General features: G+C 46.9%; 1 protein-coding gene across 4 annotated transcripts in view; it reads left to right on the top strand.

Annotated features, from left to right (window-relative positions):
• ntng2b (netrin g2b) overlaps positions 1-18,873 on the top strand; it is a 105,894-nt gene that overhangs the window by 78,402 nt on the left and 8,619 nt on the right. For 3 of the 4 annotated variants that reach the window (XM_029710072.1, XM_029710070.1, XM_029710071.1), the window contains 3 exons: positions 4,453-4,625; positions 5,728-5,763; positions 12,346-12,660. In XM_029710072.1, the coding sequence (XP_029565932.1) occupies positions 4,453-4,625; positions 5,728-5,763; positions 12,346-12,660 (524 nt within the window). The remainder of the gene's footprint in view (positions 1-4,452; positions 4,626-5,727; positions 5,764-12,345; positions 12,661-18,873) is intronic. The other variant, XM_029710073.1, reaches the window with a different exon arrangement.

The raw sequence follows: 18,873 nt of genomic DNA, 5'->3' as shown, positions 1-18,873 counted from the left end.
GGCCAAGCTTCCTGCCATCCAGGACCTCTATGCCAGGCGGTGTCAGAGGAAGGCCCTACAAATGTATTCCAGCCACGCTAGTCATGGACTATTCTCTCTGCTACTGCACGGCAAGTGGTAACGGAGCACCAAGTCTAGGTCCAAGAGGCTTCTAAACAGCTTCTACCCCCAAGCCATAAGACTCCTGAACATCTAATCAAATGGCTACCAAGACTATTTGCATTGCCCCCCCCCCCCCCCTCTCTTTTACACCGCTGCTACTCTCTTATTATCAATGCATAGTCACTTTAATAACATGTACATATTACCTCAATTATCTCGACTAACCAGTGCCCCCGCATATTGACTCTGTACCGGTACCCCCTGTATATAGTCTCGCTATTGTTATTTTACCTCTGCTCTTTATCTACTTGTAATTTTAATTTCTTATTCTCATTTGTATTTTTTAAACTGCATTGTTGGTTAGGGGCTTGTAAGTAAGCATTTCACTGTAAGGTCTACCCCTGTTGTAGTCGGCGCATGTGACTAATACAATTTGATTTGATTTGAGAGAGAGAGGGGAGATTGAGAGAGAAAGAGAAAGAAAGAGGCCAGATGGAGAGAGAGAGAGACAGAAGTGATGAAGGAAGCTTGAAGTAGAAATTTTGCCAGTGTACAGGGCCCATTCATTGAATATTTGATGCAGATGGATAGCTGTCCACTCCAGCGGAACAAACCAGATTGGAATCCAGCCGCTCATCTGGAAAAGACTGTAATTTAAAGTCAGAGCCGCCATGACTTCCTCAAGATCCTCATTTCCTGTCTCATGATTCTTATTGCTGGAATAACCCACCTGGGCTCTGCCCCTTGTCACACACACACAAGCATGCGCGCAAACACACACACACACACATAAATATGTGCACACACAACACGCATGCACGTACGTACGCAAACATGCACACTCAAACACACAAACCTATCAGCCCGGCTTTCCTGGCAATTAGGAACCAAACTGAGCAGATTTATTATTGAACAACAAGCAGTAGTTTTGAGTGTGCATCAGTGAGAGTTCAGAGCTGTCTGTCAATGATGTTATGGTACCAGATCCACATTGTATTCATCCTTATTGTCTCTTGAATGCAAGTGTGTAATAATCAAAAATCACACTTTGCCAAGTGTTCACTATAATCAAGTTAGAGATCACACACCTACTATTGCTGCTCCTCTCTCCCCTCCACCCAGGTGTCTAACATGCTGGCCACACCACTAGCGTTACATGCGCGAGCGTTGCAAAATAAATGTACACATACTGTACATGCTATTTAATCATTGCATCCAAACTGCTCGCGTGCGTCTGCGTAGCCAGACGCTAAAATAGAACTTGGTTCTATTTGTGACGTTTGATGCGCTGCAAGTCCCGCCTCTCCCATCTCCACATTGGTTTTTAGGAGCATATACCCACGTGGGTGATTGAAAGATGAACTGAAGTCCACACTCCAGTCCAGTTGGTAGTGGTAACGGTAACGTTCGTCGTAGGAATTGGACCAAAACGCCGCGGGAATGTGAATACTCATCTTTATTACGAAGAAAACCAAAATAAACACTTAATACAAAACAACGACAAAAAACAGTCCTGTGAGGCACACAGCTACACACGGAACAACTACCCACAAAAACCCATGGAAAAACACCCCTACTAAATAGGACCTTCAATTAGAGGCAACGAGGAACAGCTGCCTCCAATTGAAGGTCAACCCAATAAACTAAACATAGAAATAGAAAAACTAGAACGAACATAGAAATATACTAACATAGAACATTAAGCAAAAAACCCCGAAACACATAAAACAAACACCCCCTGCCACGCCCTGACCAAACTATAATAACAAACAACCCCTTTTACTGGTCAGGACGTGACAGTACCCCCCCCCCCCCAAAAGGTGCAGACCCCAGATGCACCTCAAACAAAAAACACAAAAATAAACCCCAAAACAAAATAATCCCAAACTAAAGGGAGAGAAGGGAGGGTGGTCACCGTCACCAACGGTTCTTGTGCTACACCCCCCCTCCCCAATCCTCCACTATGGAGGTGGCTCAGGCTCCGGCCTTAGTCCCCAACCTAACCTGTCCACCCCCGCTGAAGGCTCAGGGCTAAGGCGCGTCGCTGGAGACCTCGGGATTAGGAGCGTCGCTGGAGACCTCAGGCTGATGCGCGTCGCTGGAGACCTCGGACTGGAGGGCGACTCTGGCTGCGCCGGTTCCGGACTGGAGGGTGACTCTGGCTGCGCCGGTTCTGGACTGGAGGGTGACTGTGGCTCTGCAGGCTCCGGACTGGAGGCCATCTCTGTCGGTTCCGGACTGTGGGCCGTCCTTGCAGGCTCCGGACTGTAGGACATCGCCGGAAGCACTAGACAGGGAACTGTCGCCGGAAGCTCTAGACGGGGCACTGTTGCCGGAAGCTCTGGACGGGGCGCTGTCGTCGGAAGCTCTAGACGGGGGAACTGTCGTCGGAAGCTCTGGATGGGGACTGCGCACTGAAGGCCTGATGCGTGGGGCTGGCTTTGAAGGTGCCAGACTATTTTCATGCACCACAGGGCTAGTGCGAGGAGCAGGAACAGGGTACACCGGGCCATGAACAAGCACTGGAGGTCTGGAGCGCACAGCCTGCACCACCCGTCCTGGCTGGGTAGTCACAGTAGCCCTGCACGGGCGGAGTGCTGGCACAGGGCGAACTGGGCTGTGCAGAGGCCTGATGGCTGCCGTGCGTAGAGCAGGCGCAGGGTAGCCTGGGCCTAGGAGACGCACTGGTGGCCAGATGTACTGCGCAGGCATACTCCTACCTGGCTGGATGCCCACTCTAGCACGGCACTTGTGAGGGGCTGGGATCGCTCGCACCGGACTGTGCGTGCGCATGGGCGAGATCATGCGTACTTCCGCATAGACCGGCGCTCTCATGATCCGCTGCTCCCCATTACAAGCACGGGGAGTTGGCTTATGGCCCAGCCAAACTACCCGTGTGCCCCCTCAAAAAATGTGTTGGGGGTGCCTCTCGTGCTTCCGTCGTTGTGTTCGCTCTTCGTACTGTCGCCGTTCCTCCCTCGCGTTCTCCACCTGTTTCCATGGCAGGGTCTTGTCCCCTGCCATTACCTCCTCCCATGTCCATGACGTCCTCCACTCCCTTCTTTCCCTGGCCCAGGATCCTTGCTCCTCCTGGGCCCGCTGCGTGGGCCGCTGGTGGTGGGTAGTTCTGTAACGTTCGTCGTAGGAATTGGACCAAAACGCCGCGGGAATGTAAATACTCATCTTCTTTATTACGAAGAAAACCAAAACAAACACTTAATACAAAACAACGACGAAAAACAGTCCTGTGAGGCACACAGCTACACACGGAACAACTACCCACAAAAACCCATGGAAAAAACACCCCTACTAAATTGGACCTTCAATTAGAAGCAACGAGGAACAGCTGCCTTCAATTGAAGGTCAACCCAATAAACTAAACATAGAAATAGAAAAACTAGAACGAACATAGAAATATACTAACATAGAACATTAGTCAAAAAAAACCCGAAACACATAAAACAAACACCCCCTGCCACGCCCTGACCAAACTATAATAACAAACAACCCCTTTTACTGGTCAGGACGTGACAGTAACGCACCTTAAAGTTGTTTGCCAACTGCCATATAAAGTCAAAAGAAGAAGAAGCCTGAAGGAGGAGAGATTACTAGAAGCTAACTCAGTTTACCCTTTTATGTGTGGATTAATTGTCAGAATAGAGGACCTTGTGAATTTCAGGTAAAATAACAACCCAATGTTTATATGCCAGGACAAATTAGCTAGCAACAGCAAGCTAGCTAGCTAAATTGACATGAATGTTAAATACTTTTCGACCTGTCCCCAAATGAATATAGTTGGTTCAGAGTTTGTTTTGATATTTCAACCTGCGTGTCCTGATCGCGTCTGGTGTGTATGGACAAAATCAACACGCTCACAACCGGTCTAGTCAGTATGTAAGAGACCTCCTACTGCTCCTCTCTCCCCTCTCACTCAGGTGTCTAAATGTAACCTGCAAACGTTTCTGTGATATATAATACAAAACTTGTCATTCTTCTGGTTTAGGTCAACTTTGTTATTGTTTAATTTAAAATATTGTTAGGGAGTCAGTAGGTAGCCATGACTGGGGCTTGAACCCAACACCTTTACTGTTACGTCAAGGGATGTAAATCTGTTGACGAGGTGCCTAGGTGTTGGATCAAGGTCGCTGCAATATACAATATAGTACACACTCACTCCTGTGCCTTTGCTACCCTTTCACACACCCCACACACCCATACACACTCAATCACAGACACTCACTTGTCATCCCCTCTTGGTGTAAACATCTGGCACATGCATAAACAGTCACACACACACACACACCTCTCCTTTCACACACTCACATCCTTCCTCCTGTCTTCTGTACCCAGGTGTAAGTGTAACCTACATGCATCGCTGTGCCTGCTGCAGGAGGGAGACCTCCAGTGTCAGTGTGAACACAACACCACGGGACAGGACTGTCAACGCTGCAAGAAGGGCTTCAAGGCCAAGTCCTGGAAGGCTGGCTCATACCTGCCCACACCCAACGGATCCCCCAACACCTGTATGTGCCCCACTTCTATCCCAGTTCTATTCTATGTTCCCTTCGAACAGGTCCCTCTTATACAGCTCACTCATACAGAAAGTTCATTCTAGAATATTCTATTCTAATATATGTCTACTTACTATAGGTACGCTGAATAGAAAGAAAACTGCTGCTGTACCTGGTAACAATAAATGTTTGCGAGTTTTACTTTTCCAACTTACTGTAGTTTTGTCAAGTCAAGTCACCGAAAATGGTTTGGATTATGCACTGTTGTTGATCTGTAACAGTTTAACAACTATGTAATTACTAAAACTGATTGGTAATCAATTGATTTCAAGGGATGAAGTATTCTGAAACACAAATTGTATTATATATAATATGTAATAAATATGCCATTTAGCAGACACTTTTTACTGGAATTGTTACACTATGTTGGATCCTTTATGCATAATGGGTTAGGTTCTTGTGTCATTTTTGATAATAAATATTTATTTGAAACATGTATGAAGGATGCATGTGGAATCCCCAGACGTCTCCATCCAATGTCCTGAATGAAAGGAGAGAATTAGAGAGTGATGAGTTATGTAAAAAAGAGAGAGAAGGACAGGGGAAGAAAAGAGAGAAAGTGAGGGGAAGAGATAGAGAGAGAAATCGAGATGCAGAGTTCTTTCCCCTTTACCTAAGAGCAGAGAACAAAGCTGTGTAGTGTGTGTGGGGGGGGGGGGGGGGGGGGGGGGGGGGAATAGCGATCATAAAATAATCATCTAGGCCAGCTACTCCCATCCTGCCACTAACTGCATATAGATCAGTGTTCCTCTGTCCTGGTCCCACGGAATGTGCAGGCTTTTGTTCCCGTCCAACACCAACACAACGGATTTAACTGATTAATGGACAAATTATTAATGGTAGTTAATTGGTTGAATTAGGTGTGTTTGGTACTGGGTTGGAGCAAAAGCCTGCACCCACTCAGGTTAGGCCAGATTTGAAGAACGCTGATGTACTTGCTCTTTCTACAGAGTATGATAAATGAGGGAGGGACGACTGTCAAATGAATGCATAAATAAACAGATACTTATCCTCTTTCTTTTGTTCCTCCCCCCCCTCTCTCCCTCCTTTTCAGGTGCAGTCGCTGGTGCCCCCATGGGCGGTGGTTCTAGTAAGTTAAAACAAGCCAAGCAGAGGATGCTGCATCCACTTTCTCTGTCTCCTCTATCTCTCACCCCCTTCTCTCTTTTATTTATCCCTTTATCCCTCCATCTAACACATCGTTCCATCTCTCTGTTCTTCATCCAGCTCCCTCTGTTCTTCTTTGTTGGTTGCAGCGCTGGTCTTGTCTTCTATATTATTGATAGGCCTCCCTGTACTGTCGGCACCGTTATGTCCTTTTCATCCCAGCTACGCTAGCTTCCACTGGAGGAATCTTTCCACAGTTCTTTCTTACTTATGTTGGACTGAAGTCGCACTGGTGGAGAAGCATGGAAGAGAAAGAGATAATGAAATAGAAGAGGGGGGGTGGGGAACAAGTGTGTGGGTGGTAAAGCAGAGGCAGGGGAAAAGGATGAGAGAGAGAGGGAGAGAGAGACACAGACAGACAGACAGACAGACAGACAGACAGACAGACAGACAGACACACAGAGACACACAGAGACACACAGAGAGAGCGAGAGAGAGCGCAGGGGAGTGTGTGTGTGAGAGAGAGAGAGGGAGTGAGTGTGAATGTTTAAGTGTGCTGTAATGCGGTGTGATTCCGGGAGAGGAACTCCTAGAGGAATGAATAAAAGGGAATTTGATTAGGGATTCTCTCTGTGGAGACACTCTCTGCTCCTAGCGTTTAGATGGAAACCATGGGCAAAGTGGCAACATCAGACCTGACAGACAGCACTGGTCTCTCACTGGTCTCTCATTAGTTAGTCTACAGGCTGACTGGGCTGCCGTTACTTTTTGTGAGAAGGAACTCATTTTTCACAAAATATTGCATGTTACAACTGGCACCCTATAGGACTGAATGGGGGACAGTGGTTAAAACAGACTTGTAAAACTTGCAGATCTATATTCGATTTGTTTTAAAACTATTTATTGATTTAAATATATGACATACTGTATGCTTTTAGACTAGTCTTACTGCTTCCAATGTTGTTTCGGTTGAAACAGGGTGGGAGGGGGATGTTTTGGGTGGAGAGGGAGATGTTTTGGGTGGAGATGGAGATGTTTTGGGTGGAGAGGGGGATGTTTTGGTTGGGGAGGGGGATGTTTTGGTTGGGGAGGGAGATGTTTTGGTTGGGGAGGGAGATGTTTTGGTTGGGGAGGGGGATGTTTTGGTTGGGGAGGGGGATGTTTTGGTTGGGGAGGGGGATGTTTTGGTTGGGGAGGGGGATGTTTTGGGTGGGAGGGGGATATTTTGTTTGGGGAGGGGGATGTTTTGGGTGGAGAGGGGGATGTTTTGGGTGGAGAGGGGGATGTTTTGGTTGCGGAGGGGGATGTTTTGGTTGGGGAGGGGGATGTTTTGTTTGGGGAGGGGGATGTTTTGGTTGGGGAGGGGGATGTTTTGGTTGGGGAGGGGGATGTTTTGGTTGGGGAGGGGAGGGGGATGTTTTGGGTGGAGAGGGGGATGTTTTGGTTGGGGAGGGGGATGTTTTGGGTGGAGAGGGGAATGTTTTGGTTGGGGAGGGGGATGTTTTGGGTGGAGAGGGGAATGTTTTGGTTGGGGAGGGGGATGTTTTGGTTGGGGAGGGGGATGTTTTGTTTGTTCGTCAACTTGGAATCTTCTTTCTCACAGAACTTTCAGAACCTTTGCCTTTGACCACCTTCAACCCCCAGTACTACCTCCATAACTGAAAGTCAAAGTGAACCTGAAACTACAGCCATAACCCCCACTACCACACCAGAACCAGATCCGGTCACAACCGCTACTCAGGAAGCCTCTGCTACTAGTGCTCAGGGAGGAGGGCACCTAGAGAAGGTAGAGGTAGTGATAGGTCCAAAATTATAGATAGTAGTTATAGGTAGTGTGTGTGTGTTTATTTCAGCCGTGCATTATCTCTTGTGCATTATCATTGTCAAGCCATCATCTTGGTTGACATTAATGCTATATGTGGCTACTGGCTAGTCCCTCTAGTTCATTCATAGGAGAGAGTGGGCGTTGAGCTGCTACAGTATGGACTGTCTGACTGGATTCTTTCTGACTGACTGGGTTTGAGGAGCCCAGATCCGACAGGACCAAACACACACTGTCAAGACCATGAATATAAAGTGGTCCTCAGAACCGGGTCTTGTTCCGACCGACGACGGTCCCAGGCTAAATTTAAACCTGACATCTTGGGAGATGGTTCGCCGCTCGTGTACCTCCAGAAAAGCACTTAGGACGTGGGAAGCAGGAAGGGAGAGGGAATGCCAGGAACGTCGTCTGTGATGTCGTCAGAATTTTCTTTGAGGAAATCCATTAAGTGGTGTTGTTGAACAGCGCAGCACTTTTTAGGCCGACGTCAGGAGCTCCGATAAAGTCACTGATAAGCTGTGATTGAGGAGCAGCTGACTGAAGCACAAATCCCTTTAGGGACTTTTCAAAGACCACAGTGTGGGGATCAAGGTTAGATAGTGACACAAACTTGCATTGTCACATTTGACCAATTAATGCATACTATTTCCTAAAAAGACAATGAAATACATTTTGTTATCAGACATATTGCTCATTTTATATACCGCAGTGAGTAGGTCTACTGTATTTTATTTTCAGCTAGGCAACCACTGAGACAGCTATACTGTTGTTAGAGAAGACCACAGTCTAATAAACTACCAAGGTTGGGGTTCATTCCATTTCAATTCGAGTCTATTCAGAAAGTAAACCAAATCCCAATTCCAATTCAACATTTTCCTAATTGAAAAGCACCAAACCTTCCAAACTACACTCTTAGAAGAAAAAAACAGTTCCAAAAGGGTTATTTGGCTGTCCCCATAGGAGAACCTTTTTGGTTCCAGGTAGAAGGTTATACCTGAAACTAGAAGGGTTGAAAGGATTCTCCTATGGGGACAGCAGAAGAACCCTTTTAGATACTAAGAGTGTACAGCATACCACACCGTATCAGTAGCTTTCTCTAAGCTTGACACTCTGATACACTTTACAATGGGCTTCAGATCTGCTATACTTAGAGCTACCACTAAGATGTGATGCTATCTTGCTTTATCTTTTATCTGGTGGTTAGAATAGTTTATCTGGCTAGGGCCTGACCCTGATGTTAGGAGCGTCTCGTTATCAGTCTGTGTGTGTGTCTGTGTCTGTGTCTGTGTGTGTGTGTGTGTGTGTGTGTGTGTGTGTGTGTGTGTGTGTGTGCGTGTGGATGGCATATGGCATATGGCTTGGCACAGTGAAACTCATAAATCATCCTCATCCTCCCCTCTTCCTCCCGAGGAACAGAGGTCTGAGGTCTTACTCTGATGGTGGAACACACACACACACACACACACATACACACACACACACACACACACACACACACCTTCCATCACCTTCCTACAGGTACAATACATGCTGTGTCTGACCAGGAGTCTACCCCTCTAGGCCTAAGAATAGAACACCCTATAATTCCCAGCCCAGTCATAACAAATGACTGTATCAAGCCCTGCAAACCCTCCACACTCCAGTCCCCATTAACGATATCTCAAGAGTCAACACTATGACCTGTGTGTGTTTAGATTGGGGTGTGCGTGCGTGTGCGCGTCTGCATGCGAGCGAGCGTGTGAGTGAGCATGTGTATGGTTTTCTCATTGCGTTTGGGTTGGTTTGTGCATGTATGCGTGTGTCTGTACACGGGTAACCATCCTTCTTCCCTACATACAGAATGCACATTCCATCCACACAAGTCTGTCTGCAGAGTGTATGTTGGGGAAGCGTGTTATGCTGTACAATAGGGGAAAGAGAAGCTCCTCTCTGCTTCCCTTCACACAGCAAAGTCTATCCCATTAAACAGCCCAGTAACATGTGTATGGGGCCAGCCACTACACTACAGAAACAGCTCCCTTAGTCTCCTGGGCCTCCCACTGTCACACCCTGACCATAGAGAGCCTTGTTATTCTCTATTTTGGTTAAGTCGGGGTGTGACTAGGGTGGGTAATCTAGTGTGTGTATTTCTATGTTGGCCTGGTATGGTTTCCAATCAGAGGCAGCTGTTTAGCGTTGTCTCTGATTGGGGATCATATTTAGGTAGCCATTTCCCCACTGTGTGTTGTGGGATCTTGTTTTGAGTTAGTGCATGTGAGCACGCCATAGCTTCACGTGTTCGTTTATTCTTTGTTTTTTGAGGGTTTCATTTAATAAACATGTGTAACCTTAATCACGCTGCGCTTTGGTCCGAGTATGCTTCCAACGACGATAGTGACACCCACCCAGAGGCAGTCAGCCAGTCAGTCAGTTCCTCCACCAGCCAGTCAGCCAGTCCCTTTCCCAACCAGTCAGTCCCTCCTCCAGCCAATCAGTCAGTCTCACTTCCAGCCAGTTAGTCAGTTAGTCCCTCCCCCAGCCAGTCAACCAGTCAGTCAGTCCCTCCCCCAGTCAGTCAGCCAGCCAGTCAGTCAGTCCCTTTCCCAGCCAGTCAGCCAGTCAGTCAGTCCCTCCTCCAGCCAGTCAGTCAGTCAGTCTCACTCCCAGCCAGCCAGGCAGCCAGTCAGTCAGTCCCTCCCCCAGCCTGTCAGCCAGTCAGCTGGTCAGTCCCTTCTATTACAGTGAGTACAGGATTACATGTACACACAGATCCCATCATGTACATCACAAATGTAGAGAAAGCCAGTAGAATTCAACATATTACATAAACATGACCATGTATTAAAACCCAGCCAAATTACATCGTAATAAAGTAGTCCGTAGGAGGACAAACGTTCAAGTAACCATCCTGTCACTCATCTGGGTGTCATTAGGTGTTCTGGGAACAGTCTCTCAATCCCTCCCTGAATCACAATATCATCATTAGCGTTGTGCAAATGGCTGTCTAGAGCCACGGTAACAAATGACAGGGACACCCAGACTGACAGGTGGCATTACGTGTTATTGTGATAATTTATCTTGCCTACATTAACCCAAACAAGTGACAAATTGTCTCATTATGCACAAATGTGTTTGTGTGACAGGAAAGACACAAAATACAGGGGACGTGGTGGGTTGGAGTGTGTGTTTTTGTATGTGTCCATATATGTACGTGTGTGCTCGCGCATAAGTGTGTCATGTGACTGCGTAATAGTCAATTCATCTGTGATGTCACGAACCGGCTTGTAGCCCATAACAAAAAGGGAGACAACAAGGAATAACAAAAATATATTTATTAACCAAAGGTAAACTATATACAATTGTGTGTAGTAAGCAGTGTGAGTGGTTGTGTGCATAGATGGTGGTAATGAGGGGTGTTGAGGTGCCAAAATAAACACGCAACAAAATGCCACAACCAGGAGAGGGTCTCCTCAATGAATGAGGGAAAGATGTATTTATCCCTGGGACACACCCGAGCCTCCCTCCCTGCTCCACCCACCGTCGTACTATTAAGGAAAATGGGAGCAAATAGAAAGAATTTGGCAGACAGAGGGGGAGGGTCGTCACAGTGCAGACAGACAGGACAGGATAGTCAGTTCATCAGTGCAGACAGACAGGCACGTCAGTTCATTTGTGCAGACAGACAGGTACATGTCATCAGCAGATTACGTAATTATCCAGATCACTGTTTTTATTCTCTCTGTCACAGTCAGGGTCAATTCCATTTAAATTCCAGTCAATTCAGGAAGTACACTGACATTCCAATTCTCTTCAATGCTTTCAATGAGGAAAATTGGGAATTGGAATTTGGTTTACTTCATGAATAGCCTGGAATTCAAATGGAATTGACCCCAACCCTGGTCACTGCAAGGTGGCACTGTTTGGTAACTCTGTTCTAGAAAAAGTTAAAAAACATTATTAGTATCCAATGATTTTGGCAGGGTTCAAAACAAAACAGACATCAACAAATCAGAGCATGTGGAACATGAACCACTCTCTCTTGACCAGAGTCCAGCAGCGCCACTCTCCGAGCATTGACCCTCCCACAGAGACTCCCGGTGGGGAGATTACACTAGACCAGTGCATAGTGTAGCCATAGCCAACCAGGGACTAGAGCTAGATGTTGATTAGCTTGATATTTCGAAAGACAACATCCAGCATGTTATTAATGCTTTAACACAAAGAGCTAGTGGCCTTTGTAGTACACTAGTGTGTGTATTAGCCAATAGGGCTAGGGTGTAGTACACTAGTGTGTGTATTAGCCAATAGGGCTAGGGTGTAGTACACTAGTGTGTGTATTAGCCAATAGGGCTAGGGTGTAGTACACTAGTGTGTGTATTAACCAATAGGGCTAGCGTGTAGTACACAAGTGTGTATATTAGCCAATAGGACACACACACTGTCAACCTAAGAGGACCATCAGTAAAATATTGCAGAGGGATCTTCTTCCACAATAGACCAGAGTGGAGCGCACTGGGATTGCAGTGCTGCCAGTACTGAAAGGGTTAACAAGGCACAGCTATTGGGTTAAGTCTGTCTCAGCAGGGTGAACTGCACTTTTCCGTGTGCCTGCATGTGTGTGTGTGTGCATGCGTGAGTCAGAGAAAAAATAAAAACTAGGCTTTGTTTAGATAAACAATCCGAGGCAGCATTCCTTATATATTTAATGCATTTTAATGAATGAATACATCCCTCATTACCTTGAACATGCTCTCTCTCCTCAAGAGCCCCTCCTTCCGACCAAGGACCCAACCGACTCCACCACCACTCCCCCATTACAGACCCCGAGACCCCCCCTCACTGACACCCTGCCCCCCCCATCACCTACACCTATAGAGCAGGAGGAACTTACATCCATCATCATTACCACAGAGGCAACGCCCCCTACGACCACCCCTCAGCCTATCACAGAGGAATCCACACCCCATCCACCAATCGCGGAGGAGCTCACGTCACCTGCCCTGACTGAGAGCCCTCCCCCCACTACAACCCCGTCCCCAACGGACCTGCCTGAGCCAATGGACGTAGAGAGCGAAGAAGGTAAGCCAGACCCATAGAGTAGCAGTTTAGAATAGAGTAGATCTATAGCATTGAATCTAGATCTAGAAATCTTCCTGATTTAGTTGAAAGATTCCTGTGGTGTGGCTTCATAGAAATATAATCTATTCCCTGGCACAAAAAGGGCTATTTAAAAAAAAAGAGGAAGTATGTTATATTGCACAATAATGACATCTCATGTCAGAGCTGCTCATTCAATTTAGATAATGATACTGAAACCCAGTTAATGTGGGCTGGCGTGAGAGAGAGAGAGAGCACACGATGAAGGCAAAAGAGAGGGTGGAGAGATGGAGATAGGTGCTAGAGAGGGGGAGAGAGATAGCTAGAGTGAGAGAGTGCATTGACAGTCGTAATAAAGGCCCTGGTTCACAGTCGTAATAAAGGCCCTGGTTCACAGTTCAGACACTGGGTCCCTGTGGAGCCACTGGTAGAGAGAGAGCGAGAGAGAGAGACAGAGACACACACACAGAGAGAGAGAGAGAGAGAGAGAGAAGGCCGAAACAAACCCCATAGAGAATGGTTTAAAGCTCAGAGAGGGCTTGATGAGACTTGCTTTCAACAGACAATGTCATGGGTCTACATTCACAATTTGCTTAATATTCAACAATGAATCATTTCACTTTCTCCTTCACATTAAACACTTGGTGGACTGTGCATAGACTTTGCGTAACCTCTAACTCTATGGCATCCATATTAGGAAGTCATCAAATGTCACGACTTCCTAATATGCTGTATTACACTTGTATGATTTATGTCAAGGTGTTTTGGTGGCTGGAATGGCAGGCTGACAGGCACTGTGAACATGATTCTGTAGGGAGGCAGCCTGCAGTTTTAGTGTTGGGAGTCAGGGAGCTCTAGAGGGTGAACAGTGTCAAACTGCTGCCTGTGACCAGAGCAGATGATTTGAAAGCTCCATCACTGTCCTGCTCTGCTAAGCTGTCCCCTGAACACACACACACGTGCACACATGCACACACACGCACAAACACATTCCCACATGCACAGTCGCAATACCTACACACACTCTTGCAGATCTAACCCCAGTTCCCTGTGCGTGTCTGTGTGTGTGTTTGTGTCAGACAGTACGAGTTGAGCTGACGAGCTGATAGAGATTAATACCAGTAGGACGGTGAAGCGCTCTTTCCCCCAAGGCAGCGTGGGTAACTGAGATTAAATGCATTTATGTTGTGATAGATCAGCTGGTGTAAAAGCAGTGTCCCTGAGAGCCCACCCACCCAATACAGAGGATGTGTTGGTGTGTACCCCATACAGAGGATGTGTTGGTGTGTACCCCATACAGAGGATGTGTTGGTGTGTACCCCATACAGAGGATGTGTTGGTGTGTACCCCATACAGAGGATGCGTTGGTGTGTACCCCATACAGAGGATGCGTTGGTGTGTACCCAATACAGAGGATGCGTTGGTGTGTACCCCATACAGAGGATGCGTTGGTGTGTACCCCATACAGAGGATGTGTTGGTGTGTACCCCATACAGAGGATGTGTTGGTGTGTACCCCAGACAGAGGATGTGTTGGTGTGTACCCCATACAGAGGATGTGTTGGTGTGTACCCCATACAGAGGATGTGTTGGTGTGTACCCCAGACAGAGGATGTGTTGGTGTGTACCCCATACAGAGGATGCGTTGGTGTGTACCCCATACAGAGGATGCGTTGGTGTGTACCCCATACAGAGGATGCGTTGGTGTGTACCTCAGACAGAGGATGCGTTGGTGTGTACCCCATACAGAGGATGCGTTGGTGTGTACCCCATACAGAGGATGCGTTGGTGTGTACCCCATACAGAGGATGCGTTGGTGTGTACCCCAGACAGAGGATGTGTTGGTGTGTACCCCAGACAGAGGATGCGTTGGTGTGTACCCCATACAGAGGATGCGTTGGTGTGTACCCCATACAGAGGATGCGTTGGTGTGTACCCCAGACAGAGGATGTGTTGGTGTGTACACCAGACAGAGGATGTGTACCCCATACAGAGGATGTGTTGGTGTATGCGCGCATTGTGAGTACAGGGAAATGCAGCTTCCCTGTGTATGCGGGCGCATGTGTGAGGGGTTGTCAGCTATCTACTTATTCTGAAAATGGGTCAGAGGGGCGAAAGTCAGACATGAGTGGGGGTGGGAGGGTCACATTGATGAAACATGATGGCTTGGGGGGTTGGGAACTGCTGCCAGCGTTCCCTCCCTCTGGGGCTCAGCAGCACAATCTGTACTGGGATCAGTCAGCGTGGAGGGGGCACCGGCTTGAGGGAAATCCGCAGGGACTGTGTTAGCTACACACTAGCTAACAGGGTAAGCTCCTTCGAGAGGAATAGAGGGCTCTTGTATGTCTCCGTCAAAGAAAAAGCCATTGTATAGATGGGCAATGGCCTCTCCACCATCTCTACGGTAGGCTCTCACACCACACCCCTGTTGATAGAGAATACTTCTGTGGTACACCTGGATCCATGCAAAGAAACGGAAGGATTATGCAGAATAGATTTTATGGAACCCATACATCCATTAGGGGGAGTGCTGCAGAATCAATACCTTGCCATTGATTGGTCAATAGCCTGGCCATCTTAAATGTAGCCTGGTCATCTTAAATGTACAATTTAAAGGAGAACATTTCCCATGTACAACTCTTTCCCCAGCTTCCCTTGGCTGATTAGTAATTCCTAGTTTAGAGGTACTTGTTAGAGAGCTCTTTGAAACTTTCTGGCTGTTTGCAATAATGATCCATTTGCACACACTCCTTTTGGAGGTTGCAATGCTTTTTGTTCAGCTGCTAATAGTGAAGAGGCAGGAGATGGAGGAGAGACTGAGATTCCCTTTGAAGAAGAGGGGGAGGAAGGAGAGGTGAAGGAGAAAGAGACTGAAAAAGGTATAACTTGTGTATTGTAGCCTCATTAGTATGTGTAGTAGTTGTAGTATGTGGGCACTGTAGTTCTGTGGTACTTTGCGTTGTGTAGAGAGACATGCATATCGGCCTGTAAAAGACTACATCGCTCATTGTTCACAGTCACCTCCAAACCCGCTGAAGCAGAGGACAATGCGAAAAGCAATACTCCATCTAAGACAGAACAAGAGAAAGAGGGGGTGGAGGAGAAAGAGGGGGTGGAGGAGAAAGAGGGGGTGGAGGAGAAAGAGGGGGTGGAGGAGAAAGAGGGGGTAGAGGAGAAAGAGGGGGTAGAGGAGAAAGAGGGGGTAGAGGAGAAAGAGGGGGTAGAGGAGAAAGAGGGGGTGGAGGAGAAAGAGGGGGTGGAGGAGAAAGAGGGGGTGGAGGAGAAAGAGGGGGTGGAGGAGAAAGAGGGGGTGGAGGAGAAAGAGGGGGTAGAGGAGAAAGAGGGGGTAGAGGAGAAAGAGGGGGTGGAGGAGATAAAGATTGGAAAAAGGTACAGGCCTAATCGTTGTGCATTGAATTTAATGGAACATTCACGTGTAGAAGACTACTTGTTGCCATGTTGTTGTGAACAGACAGAGTAATACACAGTACTCACTAACTTTCAGGTAAAGAAAAGAAAATCGACGATAGATGAGGTCTGTCAAGAGCCTGTTATTGTCATGGTTCATATTAGCGTGCCATTAGTTAATTGAGCCGTGACTATGATGAAGTAGCCATATGATGTGCAGTACAAAGAAACTGTCTCCTTGGTCCCACCCTGATGGTAAAACTTTTTCTTTTCTGAGAGTGCTCATGTCTCACTGGTACTCGCACACAGCCACCCCAAAACCTGAAGCAGAGGACTCTGGGAAAAGCGAGAAGCCCTCTAGGAAAGTGGACGTGATGGAGGAAAAGAACGAGAAGACAACAGAGAAGGAGAGATATAAAGGTTATAGCTTCCTAGCTGTGTGAAGTCATTAGAGATAATATTGTTTTCCCCACTCTCTTTCTAGCGTGACCTGTAGATTCTAGCTCATATGGGGGTGAGGCGAAGTGAACGAATTGTGATGCGTCTGTTTTTCGGACCCTTTCTGACATTCACAGTTCCTCCCCAACCTGAGGAAGGGGGCCCTGGAGAGAGTGAGTGGCCCTCTGAGGGATTGAGAGAAAAGGAAGCAGTGGAGAAAGAGAAGGAGTTTGAGGCAGAAGGTATCTGTCATTGTGTAGGATTTCAATGGACTTCATTAGTTAGTAGTTTTATAACTCATTGTGTTCCTATGAACTAGACTGGACTCATTAGGTACAATAGTATAATGGATGGATGAATAGATGAATGAATGAAAAGAGGACGAACGAAGGAACAAACAAAAACACTAATGAACAAACAAATGAAGGACGTGACCTGTTAGTGCTCACAGTCTCTCCTACTCCTGAAGTAGAGGAGACAGGAAAACCCTCTGAGAAAGAAGGAGAGCAAGAGGAGGGGAAAGAGGAGGACACAGAAAGAAACCCTGAAGGTATCTTCTCTAGATGTGCTGTACATGTATGGAGCTAGTGTGTAGTGTTAGTGAATGTATCTTCTCTAGATGTGCTGTACATGTATGGAGCTAGTGTGTAGTGTTAGTGAATGTATCTTCTCTAGATGTGCTGTACATGTATGGAGCTAGTGTGTAGTGTTAGTGAATGTATCTTCTCTAGATGTGCTGTACATGTATGGAGCTAGTGTGTAGTGTTAGTGAATGTATCTTCTCTAGATGTGCTGTACATGTATGGAGCTAGTGTGTAGTGTTAGTGAATGTATCTTCTCTAGATGTGCTGTACATGTATGGAGCTAGTGTGTAGTGTTAGTGAATGTATCTTCTCTAGATGTGCTGTACATGTATGGAGCTAGTGTGTAGTGTTAGTGAATGTATCTTCCCTAGATGAGCTGTACATGTATGGAGCTTGTGTGTAGTGCTAGTGAATGTATGAGTTGGTATAGACCAGTGCATAGATGTGTATAGTTCAAAAGCAAATACAAGTTGGAGTACAGTAGATTCTCCTTCAGACATGACCAGTCAATGTGTAGAGCTGTTGATCAGCCGAAGCCTGTCGAAGTTGGAGCTACTGGGAGCAGTCAGTCAGACAATACTAATCCGCCCGTAGAGCAATAGATTTCAGATCTCTCACTCTTCCTCTGTGGTGATCCAGAGGAAGTTCCCAAAACCCCTGAATGGGAAAGCTGGGGTCAGGAGACCTTAGAGCCCCCTGGGAGAGAAGAGAAGAAGAGGAAGAAGAAGTGGGAGGAGGAAGAAAGTGAAGAGGAGAGAGAGTTTGCAAAAAAGAAAGGTAGAACTCAAGTACCGTACATTAGCTAGTGTGTAGTGTACATACCATGTAGGCTAGGATCCGGTAGACTCCACCTCTCCCAAGCCATATCCTTAATACTGTATAACTAGGTGATGATGACCAACCCATAAAGATGAAATTAGCTGGTTTAGAACTGCCCTCAAGCAAGATGTCCGACAAACTGTTCCATTCCAGGACATTGGGGCTCTGCTCCATAACATCACCCTTTCTAGATGTACATCTCTATGGACCTACCTCTCCATACAATGCATTTAGAAAGGATTCAGACCCCTTCACTTTTTCCACATTTTGTTCCATTACAGCCTTATTCGATAATGGATTCAATAGTTTTTTTCCCTCATCAATCTACACACAATACCCCCTAATGACAAAGCAAAAACAGGTTTTTACTCAGTTCTTTGTTGAAGCACCTTGGGCTGTGATTACAGCCTCGGGTCTTCTTGGGTATGATGCTACAAGCTTGACACACCTGTATTTGGGGAGTTCCTCCCATTCTTCTCTGCAGATCCTCTCAAGGAGCGTCGCTTCACAGCTATTTTCAGGTGTCTCCAGAGATGTTCGATCGAGTTCAAGTCCGGGCTCTGACTGGGCCACTCAAGGACATTCAGAGACTTGTCCCGAAGCCACTCCTGCGTCGTCTTGGCTGTGTGCTTAGGGTCGCTGTCCTGTTGGAAGGTGAACCTTCATGTGCCTTTTACTGAGGAGTGGCTTCTGTCTGGCCACTTTACCATAAAGGCCTGATTGGTGGATGGTTGTCCTTCTGGAAGGTTCTCCCATCTCCACAGAGAAACTCTGGAGCTTTGTCAGAGTGACCATTGGGTTCTTGGTCACCTTCCTGACCAAGGCCCTTCTCCCCCGATTGCTCAGTTTGGCCGGGCGGCCAGCTCTAGGAAGAGTCTTGTTGGTTCCAAACTTCTTCCATTTAGGAATGATGGAGGCCACTGTTCATGGGGACCTTCAATGCTGCA

This window comes from Salmo trutta, chromosome 23, assembly GCF_901001165.1.
Source record: "Salmo trutta chromosome 23, fSalTru1.1, whole genome shotgun sequence".
Lineage (NCBI taxonomy): Eukaryota > Metazoa > Chordata > Actinopteri > Salmoniformes > Salmonidae > Salmo > Salmo trutta.
The sequence above is the reverse complement of the archived record's forward strand: the minus strand, read 5'-3'. Positions and strand labels throughout refer to the sequence as shown.